Raw genomic sequence first — 21,622 nt, 5'->3', positions numbered from 1 at the left:
TTTCTCTAATCCCTTTATGGTACCTAAATATAATTCTTTTCAATTCCTTGTCAGGGAGTTCCAATGCTGCTTCTTCCTCAGGAATGTATTCTGAATCTGTATCCAGCTTCCTTGTTTCTCTCACTTTATCTTGCTTCTTTGTGTGGACTGTGATGGTCTGTTGTCTCTGAGACATTGTGACATTGTTTTATCTAGATGTCTGCTAATTCTTTGTGAAGAGCAGCTAAGGGTGTGTCAGGCTGTCCTTGATGGTTGTTTATCATTGGCTAGTTGGTGAAGAAGGAGGTGGTGGCTGTCACTCAGTAAGTGAAGCTTCAGGAGGTAGGTGTAGTTGGGTTGTATGGGTCCTGTTACTGTCTCCCACTCAGTTAGACAGAAATAACAGTTGAATAACCATCACAAAAGTAAAAGCAAGTGGACAAAAAACACACCATGTAATCACACAGGAACAATAACAATAAAAACAAAAAAGGAAAAAAAAATTCCTGCAATATCTGGGGAGAGGGCATTAAGACAAAAAAAAAAAAAAGGTAAAGTAGAAGAATAATGAAGAAAACATAAATGGGAAAAGAAATGCAAAAAGAAAAACAAGGAACAGGATTAACCACAAAAAAGAAAAAAATTTGAACCAGGAATAGGGAAGAGAGAAAAAGCTGAAAACTAGAACCTTTAAGGGAAGAAAAAGAACAATAATAAAAAGGACAAAAGTAGTAATGTTAATAATAATAATAATTTTGAAACAGACAAATACAAACAAACTAAAAAGAAAAAGTCTTGGCAGGGCTGGGCAGGACACCCAGGCAGTGTCCGAGCACACAGACTGGGATGGAATTCCTGCCGGCTGAGAAGGTAGGTGGGAGTGAGGGGTGGCGGCACTTCTGTTCTCCAAGAGAGTGTGGGGTATGAGAGTAACAAGGGGAATATCACACCTTTCCAGTCATTGGCATCTGGAATGTCCTTGTGGTTCTTGGCAAGTGGAGCCTATTCTTAAGTCCTTGGAATCTGGGAGAATGCTGTCAGTTTAAATATCCAAAATGGTGGAACCACTTATAAACATTCAAAATGGCTGTGCCCTCAGGACAGATAAAAATCCACAGCTCAGCTCACCTTCCTCTTTGCTGCTTTCACTTTTATTCACCAGCCACCAGAGCAGTCATCTGTGTAGTCCCTGGCTAGCAGGGCTGATTTTAGGTTAATTCTTAGATCCTAACACTACTTGGCAATATCCAAGCTGTCTATGCCATCAGGATGGCTGCCAGATCACAGTGATGTCTCATTTTTTGGTGTTTTCATGGAAATTCTTCTACTAGTTGGGGTTTAGTCCTCTTCTATATCCTTACCTTCGAAGCTCAGGGCTCCAGGATTATCTTCTGTATCTGTGTTAATTGGTTCCCCTTCTCTTTGTTGAAGAGGGTCTGTGCAGTCTTTCTGCTTGTTCCTCCATCTTACTGGAACCCCGCTTTTCATGTTGTTTTAAAGGTGAAGTTACTCATTGTAACAATGGATAATTTATTATTTTTCCTTCATGATTAGTGCTTTTGATTTTCTGTTTAAAAACTTCCTTGAGATCATGAAGCTGTTCATTTGTCTTTTTCTTACAATTTTTACCTTTAAGATTTATATTTTTCATCCATCTTGAAATAATTTTTTTGTGTTTTATGAAATACTGGTCAAGTTGTTTTTTCCCCACTTTCTAGATACTAGTTGTCACAACAGCATTTACAAAAAAGACTCTTTGGCCTCACTGAACTTCAGTGCCTTCTTTATCATATTTCAAGTGACCTTAGATATTTGTATTTCTACTCTCTATATTCGGGTTCATTAGTCTATTTAAGAGTACCAAAAAAAACAAACAAATAAGCCACTGTTGTCAAATCAGTTTGATTCCAGCTTGTGGTGACCCTATGTTTTACAGAATAGAATTGCTTTATACAGTTTTCTTGGCTGCCACCTTTGCAGAGACAGATCACCACTCTTTTTACAACACTTTTGGGTAGTTCAAACTGCCAATCTTTAGGTTAGTAGTTGACCACAAACCATTTGCCCCATCAAGACACCTGCTTACGAGCACATAGGATCTTAATCAAGGAGCTCTGGTGCCCTAGGGCCTAAGGCATTTGACGGCTAACCAGAAGGCTGGCAGTTCAAACACACCAGCCACTCCTTGAAAGGAGGGTTGGGCAATCTACTTCCACAGTGATACTGCCTTGGAAACCCAAGGTGTAGTCGCTGTATGTCAGATCCGACTTGATGGCAGTGAGTTGGGTTTTGGTTTAGGATCTTAATCATGGCTCATAGTAAGTATCATAAACTGGTAGTGTAACTATCCGACTTTGTTTTTCTTCTACTCAGTATTAGATGGCCTTTTCATTCCCCTATAAATTATATTTTTATTTATTTTTTAGTTGTGATTTGGGTACAAATTTACAAAGCAGATTGGTTTTACTCTCAATAGTTCATGCACATTTGGTTTCACAGCCCCAATTACAATCCCCTATAAATTTTAAAAGCAAATTAGCAATATTGATACAAATGTGCTTGATGACTTACATGCACATACACACAACCAACACAAACAAAAAAAAAATGGAGATTTTCATTTTGATTCCATTTAAATTTTTGAACAACTTAAAGAGAATTAGCAACCTAAAAATCTGAGCCTCTCAATCCAAGGATATGATATATATCACAAATGTATTTCTCAATTTAATGTGGGCTTCTTTATTTTCTCTCAATGCAGTTTTCCAAGTAGAAGTCTTGTATATCTTTTGATAGATTTATACCTAAAGCATTTTATATTAATGTGACTCTTTTATTTTAAAAAAGTGTGCTGTTGAATTTGAGGATAATACCGAGAAGTACAATTGACTTCTGTATATTGACTTATATCCAACGACTTTGCAAAATCTACCCATTATTTCTGATAGTTTGGAGACAGATGGTTTTAAAATTTCCATAGAGAAAATGTGTCAACTGTAAGCATAGCCGGTTTTACTTCTGTTCCAATATTTACATCTTTAATTTCTTTTACTTGCCCTACATTGTCTAAAGTCTCTAATGTAATGGGTAAAATTGGTGATAGTTATATGTTGTGTTGGTCCTAACTTCAGGGAGAAAGCATTTAATATTTTCTCTAATAAGAGATATGTTGGCTAAGATTTTTAAAAAATTATGGGGGATACTTCTTAAAATAATATTTTTTTCCTGTTCATAGGAGATGAAGGTTTTTATTCCTTAATATGCTGTACATTCCATGATCTGACCCCTTGTAGGCTCAGCTCTGAATACTTTGTTGCTCACCAAAACAAAATGAGATTGTGTTTACCATGCTATTCATTTGTGTGAAAACTTTTCACATGATGCTGCTGCTAATTTGAAACTTTAAAATAAAAGAGTCCAAGTTCTAATCCCCAAATATGAGTTCGTGTTCCTACTCCCACCATGCATCTATGTATATACGTAGATTGTATCCTAAACTTGAGAGCAGAGCACATGCCTATCTAATAAATTTAGGTATATACTGAGTATCCACCAATGGTCTGATGCATGATAAGTACTAAATAGATATTCATTGAAAGACTGAATAAAAAAGAAAGAAATGAATAGCTCTCGGTGGAATCAGAACTAAAAATTCGTAAGTCAGAACTCTTACCACTGTCTATGATATAAATATGCATACTGGTACCAGTAAGTTAAAATGACCAAATAAGTTGTTACAGTTTTTTACATACATTACAGACATTAAATGAGGTCATAAACATCATTTAATGACATGGAAAGCAATTAGTATAGCCAATATATAGAAAATGCAGAACATAAAATTACACACATGTTTTATAATTATAATTTCATAAATCAACTTATACATATTTTGGATAAAAACAAAGACCAGAGAAAACTATACTAAAACATTTCAAGTACATATTATTTATTTCTCTTAATATATCACTGAAAACAAAGCTTTCTATCTCCCATCTGACATGGAATTATCATGCATTGTTTGTATTTGTGAGACTACATGATATATAACATTTAATGGGGAGGGAAACAACTCCTAAATTTGTGAATTTAAGATTCATCTCTAATAGCCATTTCATTCACATCACTCATTGTCCTGGTTTATCTTATAATCTCTTGGGGAAATTTAAAGTGAATTTTTATTTATTGTCATAGTATTTTTCTTTTCTTTTTTTTTTTTTTTGTTTTCTTTTGAAATGTACTGTTTTTCTGCCAACAGCTTAAGTCTATGGACTCATTCTTCATGGGTGAAGTTGTAATTATTGTGAGTGTTAGCAATATCAACATTTATACATTACTAGATCATGTCTGTCAAGTAAACAGAGTACTTGGTGGAAACTATCTGACTTTAGTTCCTTTACCTTCTTTAATGTTTGCAAACAGAACAAAGGCATAACCAAACAAAACCAAACTTACTGCCATCAAATTGATTCCAACTCATAGAGACCCCCATTGGGTTCTGAGATGGTAAATCTTTATAGAAGTGGATGGCCCGGTCTTCCTTCCTTGGAAGGAAGCCAGTTTTACTGGTGGGTTTGAACCGCCAAACTTCTGGTTAGCAGTCAAATGCCTTAGACATTACACCACCAGAGATCCTTGAACAAAGGCAAAGGCCGAGGAAAACCTACTAGCAGGATATGTTAGAATAGCAGCTATCTTTGAGAAGTGTTTCTCTGTCACCTGGCCTTCCCATAACAGCATTGACTCAGAAATATACAAATTCATATCAACTATTCAATTGAAATTTTTCTTCTCTTTGTTACTAGAGGGTGAAAAACAACAAAAAATTAAGTTGATTATTATTAAGTAATATACAAAATTTTAAATTTCTTGTATTCATCTCTCAAAAGTTATTGATATACATTGGAAAGGATGTTATTGGGTCAGCAAAGGAGAATTTGCCAATTATTGTTTGATACGGACAGATCACTTAAACGTTTAAAATTTCAGCTTCCTTATTACTAAAGTAGGCGCCCTGGAAGGAAGGTTGGGTAATCTTCTTCCATAGTGATACTGCCTCAGAAACCCAAGGAGGGGTCGCTATGAGTTGGATCCAACTTGATGGCAGTGAGTTTGGTTTGTTTGGTTTTATTACTAAAGTAGGTTAATACCAGCCTAATGTATTCATTTATAAGATATGGTCTTTAAAAGTACTTTGTAAACTGATGACAATTGTGTTATATAACTCTGATGTTAGTAAATTTATAAATGTGAATTTTTATTTTTGTATTTAAATCAGTATATATTCACTATTTTGTGTTCCACTTTTTTACTCAAAGTTAAAACTTTATAGGTATATTTATATTGATTAACATAGTTCTTAGGATTATTATTTTTTAGATGACAAAATATTACATTCTAATGATAGGACCTTTATAAAATCTTTAGATCTTTCATTTAGGAAAAGATAGGTAAACTTTCATAATTCCAGCTGTAGTTATTATTTTATACCATGACTATTACTATTCTGGGGGTTCTGGTGGTGTAGTGCCTAAGGCATTTGACTGCTAACAAGAAGGCTGGCAGTTCAAACCCACCAGCCACCAAACTCCTCAGAAGGAAGGTTGGGCAAAAAGCTTCCATAGTGATACCGTCTCAAAAACCCGAGGAGGGGTCACTGTGAGTCAAATCCGACTCGATGGCAGTGAGTACTATTACTATATTAGTACTTACTGGTAATAAGCTACAGTTATTCGGTGCTTATTTTGTGCCAGAAAACTATGCTAAGACTATTTTATATATCAACTTTTTAAATAAATCTGACTATCTTATTTTACATGAGGAAACTGAGGAAGAGAGTGGTGAACAATTGTACCCAAATCACATAGTTGATAAGAGCAGAACCAAAATTTAAACCATAAGTATGTACTGTTTGTTATAGTAAGCACTTACACATGTATCTATAAAACTCGAATTTAAATTTCTTAAATAAACTATACATGCAGTTTCTCTGTTCCACTAACCTCATTTCAAAGGTTCAGTAGCCAGACGTAGCTATTGGCTATTATATTAGTGCAGATCTGGGGCATTTCCATTAAAGCACTAAGACTTTCTGACATTACAACTCATGTCTTTACACATTATTTTTAACTGCATTTTTGTTTGCCACATTTTGCATTTTATTATCTTGATCATTAAATTTAATAATTTCAATAGAACCAAAATTTAGGTTTCACTCATTAAAGTATGAGATTCTTTCATTCTAATCCAAGAGAGCACCAAAATGTTTTATTTTTTCTACCTAAAAGCATGAAATCTTTTTAATGAACTCTTAAAACTTTTAGCTCTGGTTCACATACTAGTTACGTTGTTTTTGAGAAAAGGACAAATGGTGATACTACAGAACATATATAAAAATATATTTCTCACTGAAATTAATAAATTATTTTCATAACTATTACTCCATTTAAATCTTCATAGCAAACCCCTGAGCAAGTTAGAAAATGTATTATTATTCTAGTTTTACAGATGAAAAATTTGTGGCTTAGAGAATTTAAGGAACTTGCCTAAGACAAATGGCAAATGGTGGAACCAGTAATCACCCTTCCTCTTTTCTTGCTTTATTTTTTGTTAACCAGCCAGTGGAAAGCATAGAAATAAATGACAAAGAAACAGCATGAATAAATTGAGTTAGGCTGGGAAGGAGGTCAGTAATGCTAAACATGATGTAAATATCAAAGAACTGTAAATGCATAGAAAATTGAATAAATCCTCAGATAGTGAATTGTTTTACATATAATAAGATTGCCAAATGTAAACCACTCAGTTATAGAGTGGATTTGATTATAATCAGATATAGAGACACACACTGTTACTAATTTAATTAATGTCTGGAGATAAATATCCATTCATTCTTTTAATCAAGGAGCACAGGTGGTAAAATCTTTTGTAAAAATCCCGATTAAAGAAAATATTTTTATTCTTTTTTTCTTTATCATACTTAACAAGAGTGGCCTCTAATTTGATTTTAGCCAACCTCAAAGGATAAAGTGGAAAAGATTAAAAAAGAAGAAGAAGAAGAAAAGAAAACATAAGCAAAGAATTATTGGCTTACGTTTTCAACCATGCAGTATCTGAAACACCCTTGCCAAGTTTCAGACTCCAGCCTTATGATACTCCCCACTGGTATTAGCAGATTTCACACTAGTACCCAGGGCATGGAAGAAAATTGGAAGGGTAGACTGAAAATGCACAGTTGCTGGTTTTACTTCTTAGCTGTCCTGTTTTTCTGAGATTGAATGCACAAAACTAATAATTATTGCATGATAAATGAGATACAAATTGAAGTGTGACTCCAGCTTGTGAAACGCTTTGGTGCATAAAACGTTGAACATGACACATCCAGCTTTGTGAATTGTTGCTTCCCAAATTTAGTTACTCTGGCAACCAGTTTACTTTAATCAGGCAACTGCTTAGAATCTCTCTCCCTCTCTCTTTTTTGGTATATAGTGTGTCTTTCTTTTTCTTTTAATTAATATCCACAGGTTTAGAGCTTAATAATTAAAGAACATTTTGGAAATTTTATTTTTTCCTTTGTAATCATGTCCAAGACTATCTATGGAATTTCACATGAAATGCCTAGGTCACGAATGGGACTCTCTAATGAAGGAATTATTGTAGTTCTACTATAATTTTAGATTTTTCGATATAATAATTACTTTTTTGTCTTAGATAAAGTAATTAGATTTTAGATTTTACATATAATAATCATTTTATTTTTATGTAATAAAACTGCATTTCTTTATTACCTCTGATAGTATATTAGAACCATTATTTAAAGTAAAAATTTACCAAAGTGATTTCCCATTTAACAAGTTAACACATCAGCTTGAATTGTCTCTTTGGGTCAGCCTAATGACGATTTATTTGGCCAATCTTCAGGTTCTGTTAGTGGCTATGACTCAGCTCCGACTCATGGGGACTCTGTGTATAAGAGAACAAAATATTGCTGGTCCTATGCCATCTTCAGGGTCATTGGTGTGTTTGAGTCCATTGTTGCAGCTGTCCTCCAACCTGAAGGGCTCACCTTCAGGAATTATATAGACAACATTCAGTTGGGATCCATAGGCTTTGTTTTCAGTGGCTAATTTTTGGAAGTAGGTAATAGGTCTTTCTTCCTAATTTGTCTTCATCTAGAAGCTTTACTAAAACCTGTCTGCCATGGGTGACCTTGCTGGTATGTGAAATACCACTGGCATTGCTTTTACACAAGCATAGCAACACACAAACCACCATGGTATGACAGATGAATTTGTTAGGGTAGGGTAATTCTCACCTATTTATCTCTTCGTAGAAGGAATTCCAAGGTGAAAAGAAATAGAAAACTCAATAATATGGATTTGTAAGTTATGAAAGTCCAAAGGACCTTTGCATATCCAAAATTGTCAGACATGACCGGATGGTACCATCATTTTGTCTGCTGGTCACAAAACAGTTGCACAATATCAAATTGCCTTTTCATTTTTAAAATTAGTCTCATATTTCTTTGGGATAATTTTTTTTTTCATATGTAAAAGTTTAAAGAATAAAACATTCCATTTCTTAAGGCTACACATCTATTTACAGTCCCCAATCCTTATTTAGTCCCTGAACTGTTAAGTTAAACAGGTTCCCTGACAATGTAGCAGGTTCAGTTGGTAGTTGATCACTTGAAAAGAATACATCATATCTTATTTTAACATTCTGAATCAGTACATCATATAAATGCATTCTGAATAATGCATTTCTCCTACTTTAATTACTTGTTTAATTATCTGTAGTTTGTTTCAAAGCCTAGAGCAACTGCTGTTGCTTGCATGATTAGAAAATTGCTTCCGGTTGCAGAAATCTATTTCCTGTTGTTTCTTTCTGACAGCGATTGCAGACCGGCCTCCCCCTGTCATTCGGCAAGGTCCTGTGAATCAGACTGTAGCGGTGGATGGCACTTTAGTCCTCAGCTGTGTGGCCACAGGCAGTCCAGTGCCCACGATTCTGTGGAGAAAGGATGGAGTCCTTGTTTCAACCCAAGATTCTCGAATCAAACAACTGGAGACCGGTGTCTTGCAGATCCGATATGCTAAGGTAACTTGAAATGACACCCTTGGCTTCCCATTTTGTTACACTTTGTTTTTGCCTCTAGCAACTAATGTTGAAATCTCAGATTTTAGAATTAATAAAATGCTAAATAACAGTATGTTTTTAATTTGATAACTTTATTTGTGCAGAAATTCCACTGGGTATGTTTAAGATGCTGACTCATAATTTTGCCATGGCAAATAATTTAAGATTTTATATGAGGGAGAAAAAAAAATTCTAAGACATATTAATTGAGGAAAGTTAGATAGGGATTTGTGAGGGAAAGAATATCTCCAGCAGTGATATGATGCAGTAATTCCATAAAGCATTTTTCAAAGAAATTTTCCAGTACTACTTTATGTTCCATGTACTCAAACAGTTCTCTTGTGAGTATTTGCTTCAGCATTTTGCCATTCCAAATACTAGGCCTGCAAACAAAAAGTATAAAGCAATGGTATACATTGAGTATACCTTTGAAATCAGACCATTAAATGATGAACAGCCCACAGATTTGTGTAAGCAATTAAAATATTTACCTTCCCAGGGCATCATATCCACTACATGTTCTTTCAGAATTGTGTTGTTTTCTTTTTCTTCTTATCTCAAGATAAGACACGCTCATGTAGCATAGGAAAAATAGTCTTGACAGCAATAAACATAAATGTCCGTTGCTTTATTGCCTTTTGTGGGGAGCTTCTTTGGAGTTCTGGATCAGCATAACAGTTCACTTCATGTGCCACAAAAGTTAATGTGTTTCACTCTTTGTGACAACTATTGCGACTTTGTTACTCTGGTTGTCACAGCAAGATGATGACATTCTCACTTTATCTAATGTTACCTGAAGGTAGAGCTACTGTCTTCAGAGGTTAGATAGGTTTGTGCTGCTGCTGCTGATTTTAAAGTTGATTTTGTGACCTGTGTTTATTTTCTGTGTTTATTAGTCTTTAGAGGGAGAGTGTTCATTCCAACTAGGCATGGCTTTATACTTAGTTAAGTTAGTAAGTATAATCCTTAAGTTGTAGGATATAAAAATAAAACTTACATGAGGAAAGAAGAGTGACCACTTTCAGAAGGAATCCTTTCACTGCTATGCTTTTTTTTCCTATAAATGCCTATTTATCTCATATATCTGTATAGATAAAACAATGATAAAATAGAAAACACCAAAGTCATTTGCTAAAATTCAGTGGCCTCATAATATGACTTAATGTAACTTAAATATCAAGATAAAATTTAGCAAAGATTATCCCTTTGAATTTAGAGAGTTATACCCTAGTAATTGTTTATTGTCCTTGATAGTGATAATAATTATGTTAATGCTACTAAGCATTAGCTTTTTTATTATTCAGTGATATTAACTATATAGAATTTTTTTTCCAACTTCATGTAGCTTTTTGTTCCTTCACATTCAATAGAAATGTATTTAATTAAGAGGAAGTTTCTGGTTAGAGAATTTTAATGCAATTATCCATATTCATGGGCCATATCTGTAATTGCTTTTCCAGCTCGGTGAGCTCTTGATTGTTCCAAATATTTATTTTCTGTCTGTCTTCTCAGCTGGGTGACACTGGTCGGTACACCTGCATTGCATCCACTCCTAGTGGTGAAGCAACATGGAGTGCATACATTGAAGTTCAAGGTAAATGGGGGAAAAATTGCCTTAAAATGAAGTTTAAAATATCATTGTTTCCTTATGATAACTTGATTAACTAGATATCCGATGACTTAGTGGATATGCAGATAGGCTATCTATGTTTATATGCTTACTGTATATGTGTAAATACCTTTTTTTTCCCCCTTGGCCTTTTTTTCCTTTGTTAGAATTTGGAGTTCCAGTTCAGCCTCCAAGACCCACTGACCCAAATTTAATCCCTAGTGCCCCATCAAAACCTGAAGTTACAGATGTCAGCAGAAACACAGTAACATTGTCATGGCAACCAAATTTGAATTCAGGTGCAACTCCCACATCTTATATAATAGAAGCCTTCAGGTAAAGTGAAAATAATTTTTCCTAGATGTTCTTTTTATTTTTCACTATTAAGTAAGCATGTTCTAACTTATGAATCTATCCTTAGCCATGCATCTGGTAGCAGCTGGCAGACCGTAGCAGAAAACGTGAAAACAGAAACATTTGCCATTAAAGGACTCAAACCAAATGCAATTTACCTTTTCCTTGTGAGGGCAGCTAATGCATATGGAATTAGTGATCCAAGCCAGATATCAGATCCAGTGAAAACACAAGGTAAATATTGATTTACTCAACCTTGTGATACCTACTTACATAGTTGTTATGATTTTACAGGAAAATAATTTGTACTACATGGTAGCATTGTATATGTAACTTAGATCTGTCATCCAGCTTACTCAGTTAATTTTTTTTTTACTACCCAAACACAATGACTACAAACTTCATTATTTTCTAGATAACACAGCGAGGAAAGAACAGTGCAGATAAAACTTGCTCATTTTATAAAATAAAAAGTCCAAAGAGACAAAAAAAAAAGTTTTGATTATTACGAGTATCATATTCAATTTCTTGGTACCAAAATATGGTAATATATGGCTGTACATTCTTAATCATATTATAACTGAACTTAAAAACATAGTAAACTGTATTATGTTGATGTTCAGCACTCATAACTTTGTAGATGGGTTTTCAGAATTACAGCCATAATTGAGTAAAACTCTCTGGAATTCAGCCAAATAGAAGAGATATTTAGAAAATAATCTTAATGTTGTTTGTAGTCCCTCTGTCCAGTCAACTGCCTACAAAGCATGGAAAACATGCTTTAGGTCTTTGTGCTATTTGGGCCATGATTTATTAAATTTTAAATGGAAAATATCTATCTTATAGTTGAAGCAGGTTGACAAACCAGATAAAAAGGAAAAAATGAACATATTAAGGCTGCTTCTAAAACATTTGAAACTGGCAATTTTGTTTACTTGGATCACACGGTAGATGAGCAGTTTTTATTATCTTTTATGAGTAGAAATTACGTTTACCTTTCAAGATATACATTTTTTATCTACTATCCCCCTTCATGCTCACTCTATTTTTTAAAATAGAAATAAATTTTTTTTTGTACTGACAAAAAGAGAGATGAATTTGTATCAGCCACCAGCCTTTATGTTTTTATGAACATACTGTCATTATTATTGATATGCTTATTTACATTAATAAAGATGACTCTAGATGGTATTGAAATTCAAAATTCTTTTCTCTACATAACCCACTGCCATCAAGTTTATTCCAACTCATAGTGACCTTCATTGGGTTTCCAAAACTGTAAATCTTTGTAGAAGTAGATTGCCTTATCTTCTTCCCACAGAGCAGCTGGTGGGTTTGAATTCCTGACCTTTTGGTTAGCAGCCAAATACCTTAACCACTATATCATCAGAGCTACATGTTGTTGTTGTTGTTATGTGCCATCGAGTCGGCCCCAACTCATAGCGACCCCTCCTTGGGTTTCCGAGGCAGTATCACTACGGAAGTAGATTGCCCAATCTTCCTTCCGAGGAGTGGCTGGTGGGTTTGAACCACCAGCCTTCTGGTTAGCAGTCAAGTGCTTTAGCCACTATGCTACCAGAGCTACATAGAGGGAGCATAATGTCTCTATCTTGAGTTATACCCTTCCAAAGGAATATTTGTAACTTAAGTTACTATGATAGAAACACATTGCTCACAAATGGCAGAAAGACTTAAATGACTTTTTTCCTGGTTTAAGAGGGGATCTGGCAACCATGTTGCACGTTTTGTCTTCTCCAGAGAGGATATAATCTTTTTTTTTTTTTTCCTTCAGAATTCAGAGAGAAAGGAAGCTGAGTTGTAGAACATGCCCATGTCTGTTCCTTGCTCTGTGAATTTAACACACCCCAATGCCTATATTTGCTATTATGAGTCACCTCACCAGGAGTTTTAATATTCTTGGAGCCTGCCTTAGGGCAGTTTGAGGTTTTCAATATTAGATACGCATTTGTAAAGTATGTAGAAACTGTGACAGCTGGAAAATGAATCTAAACCTTTTGTCCCCACTACAGTGGTCTCTATCCAGTGGAGTCAAACTTAGTTTTTGAATGACTCCTGCTTAACATTATTCTAACATATAGCAATCATTTTGCTGTATAGATGCTCATTTTTAAGTAATGATGTATTTGACATTTTATCTAAAAATGAATTTACTTGTCTTTATTTTTGCTTTTATTATCGTGATCTTTACATTTTTTATGAATGTACCTTTGCACATGCATAGCTAATGGAACAGCCTAAGTTGAATGAATTTATGTCAGCTGAAGGCTGAAAATATAGTGAAACTGGCATAAATTGTGAAATTAAAGAATTTTTAATTGTAGGTCCTCAACTTACTAGTTATCTGGCCTTGAACAAATTACTGCACTTTTATGCAAATAATGCATGTGTTATTTGCATAAAAAAATATAGTAGTCAGTCCCTCTGAACTTCAGTTTCCTCACCTGTTACGTGGAACTAAAATAACTTCTCAGAATTCTATAAGGATTAAATTAAGTAATTCATGAGTATATAAGGCTCACTTTTCCTTTCTATTTTATCTCATAAGACAGTTACTAGATGCATTTATTCCAGCGTCTGGACTAAAAATATAGAAATTACGTAAAATTTGAAGGTATCATAAAACTGAGGACAGCTAATATGCTGAATGAGAGAATCAAAGTTAAATATACCTTGGCACATTAGAATAGTGGGTCAACACTAACAAGATTAAAATTAATGAAGCAAATTAAAATGTCTGGTGCTTGAATAGGTTTAAAAAATTAGCTAAAGAATGATAGATGTGGATACTAGGATTAAGGGAGTATTTGTGGAGTATTTGTTGGGGCTTGGGGAAGGGTAGACTTTAGAGTTGGAAATCAAATAAAATACCTATCTGTACCAACAGGAGTGATCTAGTTACCAAAAGAATGAATGTAGTCTGAACTGGCATTAGCAGAATTATGTCTAGATAAAGTCATTCCCCTCCCCTCCCCCCAAATTTAGTCTAAATGGTCAGATCATGAATGTGTTCATTTTTGAGCACTGTGTTTTCAGATAAACTTGTAAGACTTTTAAGAGACCTAGAGGAATTCAGTGAGGATAGTTGCTAGGGCTGCATGAAAGGCTGAAATCATGTCATAGGAAAAGAAGTTCAAGGATCCTGGCATATTTAGCCCAATAAATAATAAAAACAGAGTAGGCTTGACATATTTTCTAAAAAATGTAAAGAACCATCATTCAGAAAAGGTGTGCTTATTTTAATTTCAGATGACATAGTAGGACCAATGAATAGAAGTAACACAGAAGCAGATTTCATTGTCTAAGTCTTGGACTGATTTTGAGACACTCTGAAGCATAGCTAAGGGTAAAACAAAATTTGTACATAACAGGAACTTGGGAAAGAACCTGGAAAAAATCCAATTGGAGGGTAACATAATGCAGAAGCGCTAAGGGTTAGAGCCAGGGAAAGCTTTGTTGGAAATAAATTCATAAGGGAACAGACATAATGTCTAAAACTATTTCTGAAACTGAAGTGCACAAGCGTCTTCCCCGAGTGGAGGTCCCAATTAATAAACTGGAATCAAATGTTTAAGGTGCACAGACTCAAAGCTCAGGTGCCCAAAGCAAGAGTTGCTGCTGTTGTTTGCCATTGACTCAATTCTGACTTATAGTGACCCTACAGGACAAGGTAGAATTGCTCCATAAGGTTTCCTAGGCAGTAAACTACCAAACTCACTGCCATCAAGTCAATTCCGATTCATAGCAACCTCCTTTGGGTTTCTGAGGTGGTAAATCTTTACAGAAGTAGATTTTCCAGGCTTCCTTCCATGGAGTGGCTGATGGGTTTGAACTGCCAACCTTCTAGTTAACAGTCAAATGACTTAGACACTATGCCACCAGAGCTCCTTAAATTTTATGGAGCAGATCAGCATATATTTTGTCCTATGGAACCACTGGTGTATTGGAACTGCTAATTTTTAGGTTAGCTGCCAACGGCTTAACCATCACACTACCAGTTGACCTAAATCACAGCTGGAATTAGAACATTGTCACAGAATAATTAAGATGTACTTTCCCAAAGACAAGATTTGGTAATATAAGAAAGATGAGGTGAGTGGTTGACAAGTAGCAGGGGTGGTATCATTGCCTGCATGATGTTAGTAATTGCTTCCTCCACTACTAATATTAATTCACATATCAAGTCTGAGCCCTTGAGCCCTATACAAAATGGGTAGAATATATACTTTATCAATAATGAGGTTGCAGCTATATAAACAATGAAATGAGGCCTTCATAGTCTCTCCTCAGAGATAGTGTACAGGGAGTTCCAATAGTGGAGAAGCAGTTGAATAGGACAGCATCTGAGATTTCTTTCCAGTCTAAATCTGTGCACGAGAAAGCCCTTTTGTATTATAATACGTTTCCTTTAAGAGGTGGAGGAGAACCTCTTAAAAGAAAAATATCAGTTCATAAACTTCTCAGTATTATTTATTAGACATCTTTCAGTTTGTCTCTGATGTGAAATTTCCTAAAATAATATTCTAGACTGCCGTTGCCAAAATGTTTATACTAGACAGGGGAATCTAGCAATTTTTATGAAGGGATTGGCTGGCAGTTTTATCTCCAACCAGAGAAATTAGGGATTGAAGTACTAAACCTGGTAGTAATCTTTAAAAATGATTATTCTGTGTTTGAAGATACTTCCTGAAAGGCCAAAGATTCTCTGAGGAATAGAGGAGACAAAAGAGTGAGCTTGTGTAGAAACTAATGTAATGGGTTCGTTTCCACCAATGTTTATTAAGCACTTTCTGTATGTATGGCATTCTGCAAAGTATTATGAGTCCACAATGATCAAGATACTTTCTCTGCCTCAAGAAAATCACTTTACATGAATTTGTCATTCCAACTCATGGTAACTCCATGTGGTAGATAAGGTTGTGTGTCAGTTTGGCTGAGCCTGGTTGAGTGGTTGGGCAGCTGGTGTAGTTATTCCCCATGATGAGACTGGCAGTCAGCTCCATGATAGGATCTACCACAAGCAGCTGAGTAGCTGCATTAGCAATGTGGTCTGCTTCCCATATATAAGAAGCAGCTTTGGGAACAGTCTAGCTGATGGCATGCTTGAACCCTGTATGTAGCTGTGTCGTTGTTCAGCAGCCTGCCATGCTCTGCTGATCTTGGCACTTTTAATGGACTTGAATTAACGGCCTGCTGTGTTGTTTGGTGACATTGGGACTGTGCCCTTTTACTTGTCCACTTTGGGTTTGTCAGCCTCAGCAGCCAGCAGCTGTCTGAGTGAAGAAAAGCCTTCAGCTTCAGTGGGCTGGGAGCCGGAGGCAAAGCTGAAGCCCATGGTTGAAAGAGCTTTCACTCAGCCCCTAGAGCCTGGCACTTTGAACTTGGACTTAAAGCCTCCAAACTGTAAGAGCATAAATTCCTGTCTGTTAAAGCCATCCCCTTTGTGATATATTCCTGTCAGAGCGGCACTAGGCAACCAGAACACCTCAAGTACAATTGGATGGAACTGTCTTGACCCCATGGCATTTTAATTGGCTGATTTTTTGGAAGTCGACTTCCAGGCTTCTCTTCCTAGTCTGTTTTAGTCTGGAAACTGTACTGAAACTTGTTTGGCATCTTGAGTCTTACCAGAAAATCATTCTCACAGCACTTCTCAGAAGTAGCTGCCATTGGCATTGCCATTTGAAAATGAGGAAACAGAAGAATAGAGAGTTTTGAAAAATCTTCTCAATATCACGTGGTCCTTAAATTGTAGAGCTTTTAAAACACATAACCTAAGTCTGCCTGATTCCAGTGGCTTCACTGTTAACCTGGAGATAAAGAGTAGTGGAAGTCATAGGAGCAACTGAGACCAGTAGGAAAAGAAAGTATGCCTAAAAGAGAGATGGAAAGGTGACAATCATTTGCTTTCTGTGTGCAAGCTATGATGGTAGATGTCTCTAGGGCAAATATAAGCCAAAGGTATTTCTAAAGTATGATCAAATGTAATAAGAATTATCTCAGTTTATTTTTCATTGTACTTACTTATAAGCTTAATTTATAGATTTGGTATGTATGTGTTCAAAGCTACCGTGTCTAACAGTGTTTAATGGCACTCTTCATCTGTCATCTCTTCCGTCTGCTTACTTTCCTGGACTCCATCAATACTTAACCAACATTTTTTTTTTAATATTCATGTTTTTGCTTTCTATCCATAGTAATTTCTTTGAAGATGTTTAATTATTTAGAAAATTAAAATCCTTATTCTCGCTGTTTATGATTTGGTGAATCATCAAGACTATATATTCCAATATACAATATTTTGGGAAGAATTCTGTAGGCTAATAATCTATTTCCTCCTCTTCCTAACACTGTGTTCGCTTTTGCTGTTACAAACGAGGCAAAACATCTGTTTAGAAAACTCCTTTAGATACTGGTAATTTTTGTTGATTGCAAGCTTTAATAAGTTTAATAAAAATCTCTCTTGTTGGGGGAAAAAAAAATGCAGTACAAATTAATGCTAATAGCAGTTTAATTCTTACGGTGTTCTGGGTCTCCATTCTAAATTGTTGGAGTTCTTGAGAGTAAGAATTCCTTATTAATCTGTCTTTACTACAAAATGCGCTAACTAAACAAAACCATCATAGGTGTTAAGTGCTCTGTTCTCATGCATCTATTCTGCATCTCATGCATCTATTCTGTTTCCTAGTGGCTTCTGAATCCCCCACTGTAGCCACTAACTTAGCATATATATTAGTTGGGAAGATATCCATGTTCATATCATATGATGTAAGGTGTATGATTTCTTTTTGTGCTTGCTTTTCACTGTATTGTCTTCATTCTTTTCATTGCTCATCCACTCTGACTGTGGTTTCTGGATATGTTCTCTCTGACATAGTTAAGTTCACTACAGAATGTTAAAACAAATTTAGAGAGGATTACACGAGATACCTCATTCTCCATAAGAAAGTAGTCATTACACGGTAGGAGGAGCCATTCAGTGCTGCTGTTTGCCACAGTTTCCTTGGCTGTCCTTTTTTTTTCTTTCTAGGTGGCATGTGCTGTTCTCTTTCTCTGTGTGCCCCTACTCTTTTGATCCTAATAAAAAGTTGTTTCCCTTTTATTCTGTATCACAGTTTGACTTCATAGTCCCAATAATTTGTTTTCTGAGAGTTGCTATGGATGAAAGGATTGTCTAACCATACTTTCATTCGAGACAGTTTTTGAATGTGTAGGACCTGACACAGTCTTCTTGAATTGCTGCAGATGTTCCACCAACAAGTCAGGGGGTGGATCACAAGCAGGTCCAGAGGGAGCTGGGAAATGTTGTCCTGCACCTCCACAATCCTACCATCCTTTCCTCCTCTTCAATTGAAGTACATTGGACAGTGAGTTGTTATTGTTATAATATTTGATTCCAGTTGTAATAAGCTCATGATGTTTGTGAGAGGATTTATATATATATATATATATGTATGTATGTATATGTATGTATGTATATGTATGTATGTATTTAATATATATTAAATATATTTATTGTTGTTGTGGGATGCTGTCAAATCATTTCTGACTCACAGCGACCTGTGTGACAGTGGAACTGCCCCATAGGGTTTTCTAGGCTATAAAATTTATAGACCTGACCACCAGGTTTTTTGCCCACAGACCTGCTGAATGTGTTCAAACTACCAACTTTTTCAGTTAGCAGCTGAGTGCTTAAATGTTGTCCCACCGTGGCTCCTTCATATATATTTATAAGTGTAATCTTCTGTTGCCTACTTCTACACCAATAATAACTTTATAATATAAGCATTATTACAATAGCTGTGAACTGGCTGTAAATAGAAGTTTCAACATTCTGTCTTATTTTCTCTTAGGCTGTGTTAATGAACTTTACCTATCTCACGGGTAAAGCACACAGTATTCACTATGACCACATAACTTGTGATAAGATCGTTTAACTCATGAATTTGTAAAAACTTGGATATATTTCTAAACAGTAGTATCCAATAGGCTTTATAATCAGAAAGTAGTAAAATACATGTTCTTCCCCATCCCCTTCCTCTGATGTGTAGATGATGTCACTCAACTGCTGTGATGCCTCATGTTTCTGCATGAAGCATAAAGATTAACAGAATATTATATGTTAAGCTGAAAACAGTAAACACTTATAAAATATGGTATCTTTTATTTATTTTTTAAAGTTCTTAATATGATATGAACTAGAAGAATATAAGGTGAAGCCACATAGATGTTTTTGCATTTTGTCATATTTAATTTTCATTATTTTCCAGTGAAGCAAAAATAATATGCTGTGAATGATTACATTTTTTTGTCATTTTAATAGGTAGACCAACAGTCTCAGTATATTCAAGGGTATAAAATTCTCTATCGACCATCTGGAGCCAACCGTGGTGAATCAGAGTGGTTAGTTTTTGAAGTGAGGACCCCAACCAAAAATAGTGTGGTTATCCCTGAACTCAAAAAGGGAGTCAACTATGAAATTAAGGCCCGCCCTTTTTTTAATGAATTTCAAGGAGCAGATAGTGAAATTAAGTTTGCCAAAACCCTGGAAGAAGGCAAGTATAATGAATTGTGTGATTACTGTGCATTGCAGTATATTTATTAGTCTTTGTACCTTATTTGAAATTGTAATAATGTTAATGTTGACATTAATTATTTGATAGTGAATATTATATTTTGATAACAGAGTTACTGAAATAGAAACTTACCGAAAACAAAATGTAGAAATATTTGACTTACTTTAGAAGCAGCCTACATGAAAATGTGCAGGTGTGATCATTGTATCACTTGGTGGGATATAGAGGATATATTTGATTATTAGGAACTAAAATTAACATGGATGGAATTGTTGAAAATTTGCTTGCCTTTCCATTCATTATTTTGCAATAATTTGCTGCACTTTTTAGATTAATAGATTTGGAAATAAGGTGAGCCATTTATATTGATTTGCCTGGGACTTTTTAAGTGAAACCAGCCACTCCTGGGAAGGAAGGTTGGGCAATCCTACTTCCGTAGTGATACTGCCTCAGAAACCCAAGGAGGGGTTGCTATGAGTCAAATTTGACTCAATGGCACATAACAACAACAATTAGCATTTATAGTCCATATTCCTGAAGACCCCTAGTTCTGGGCAAAACTAGGATGATTGACCATTCTCTAATTGGAAATTCAAATCAATATTCACATATATGTAAAAGGTTATATGTTACTGTACACTAAAAAAGAAAATAAAAAACAAATTTTCCCTGAAATATCTTTATCGTTTTGATTTTTTTAAATGATGCAACAGGTTATTATCATGAATGATCAGCATTCATCTTCATGCTTTTGAACTTGCTAAGGGAGAATATGAGACTGAGGTTAACCAAAAACCAAACCACACTCACTGCCATTGAGTTGATTCCAACTCACAACCACCTCCATTGGGTTTCCAAGGCTGTGAATTTTTCTGGAAGCAGACTGCTGCACCTTTCTTCCGTGAAGCTGCTGGTGGGTTTGAACAACTGACCATTTGGTTAACAGCCAAATGCCTTAACCACTAGGCTGCCAGAACTCCTTGAGACTGAGGTTATAGAGTAGGAAAAGGAGGAGATTTCCTGGCTATTTTGTGGAGATAATCTATATACTTTAGTTTGGAAAATTAGCAGCTATGAGTTAGCAATATTGAGGAAAAAAGCTTAAGTAATTGGGAACAATCAGACCTTGGAGGAGATGCAGCTTTAAAACTTGCACATCTTTATTTAGTATTTATATCACTATTGTTAGCTTTAAATATTAAGTACTTGCTTTCAGTATTTTCCAACACACAAATAATCTATTTCTGAACAATTTAATAGCACCCAGTGCCCCACCCCAGGGTGTAACTGTTTCAAAGAACGATGGCAACGGAACTGCAATTCTTGTGACTTGGCAGCCACCTCCAGAAGATACTCAAAATGGAATGGTCCAAGAGTATAAGGTAATACACGCATAGTAATTTACAGAGGAAGAAATAAAACCAAAAAAAGAAAAAAAAATTAAATTGTTTGTGGATACTTGGCGCCATCTGCTGGTTAACATAGTAGCATGTACAATTACTTCACAATACTTCTGTCCTTTTGGAAATGAATAGTGGGTCAATTGTACAGTAAGATGAATGTAGTTAATGTCACTGAATTTTACACTTAAAAGTAGTTGAAACAGAATCTTTTCATGATTCATATTTTGCCATAAAAGAAATACTTCCAATTTATTTAGCAATTGTGGAAGAATATTTTATTAGAAAGGTCATTTTAAATTAATTAATTATGAAAGGAGAATATGTGGTCACAAACTATATCTCAAAACCAAACTAAACTCACTGTCATCAAGTCAATTCTAACTCATAGCAAATCTACAGGACAGGGTAGAACTGCCTTATACAGTTTCCAAGGCTATACATTTTTACAGAAGCAGACTGTCTCTCATCTTTCTCCTGGGGAGCAGCTTTTGGGTTTGAACCATTAACCTCTGTGTTAGCAGTTGAATGCTTTAACCAATACGCCA

At 35.2% G+C, this 21,622-nt stretch overlaps 1 protein-coding gene across 1 annotated transcript in view; it reads left to right on the top strand.

Annotated features, from left to right (window-relative positions):
- The window catches only part of ROBO1 (roundabout guidance receptor 1), a 784,554-nt gene that overhangs the window by 606,284 nt on the left and 156,648 nt on the right, over positions 1-21,622 (top strand). The window contains exons 10-16 of the mRNA XM_042783645.1: positions 8,873-9,078; positions 10,630-10,711; positions 10,894-11,062; positions 11,148-11,314; positions 18,344-18,465; positions 19,422-19,653; positions 20,935-21,056. Of these exons, the coding sequence (XP_042639579.1) occupies positions 8,873-9,078; positions 10,630-10,711; positions 10,894-11,062; positions 11,148-11,314; positions 18,344-18,465; positions 19,422-19,653; positions 20,935-21,056 (1,100 nt within the window). The remainder of the gene's footprint in view (positions 1-8,872; positions 9,079-10,629; positions 10,712-10,893; positions 11,063-11,147; positions 11,315-18,343; positions 18,466-19,421; positions 19,654-20,934; positions 21,057-21,622) is intronic.

Source organism: Orycteropus afer, unplaced genomic scaffold (assembly GCF_000298275.1).
Source record: "Orycteropus afer afer isolate SDZICR_OR568_19922 unplaced genomic scaffold, OryAfe1.0 scaffold00022, whole genome shotgun sequence".
Lineage (NCBI taxonomy): Eukaryota > Metazoa > Chordata > Mammalia > Tubulidentata > Orycteropodidae > Orycteropus > Orycteropus afer.
Note: the sequence above shows the minus strand (reverse complement) of the source record. Positions and strands in the feature narration are given on the sequence as shown.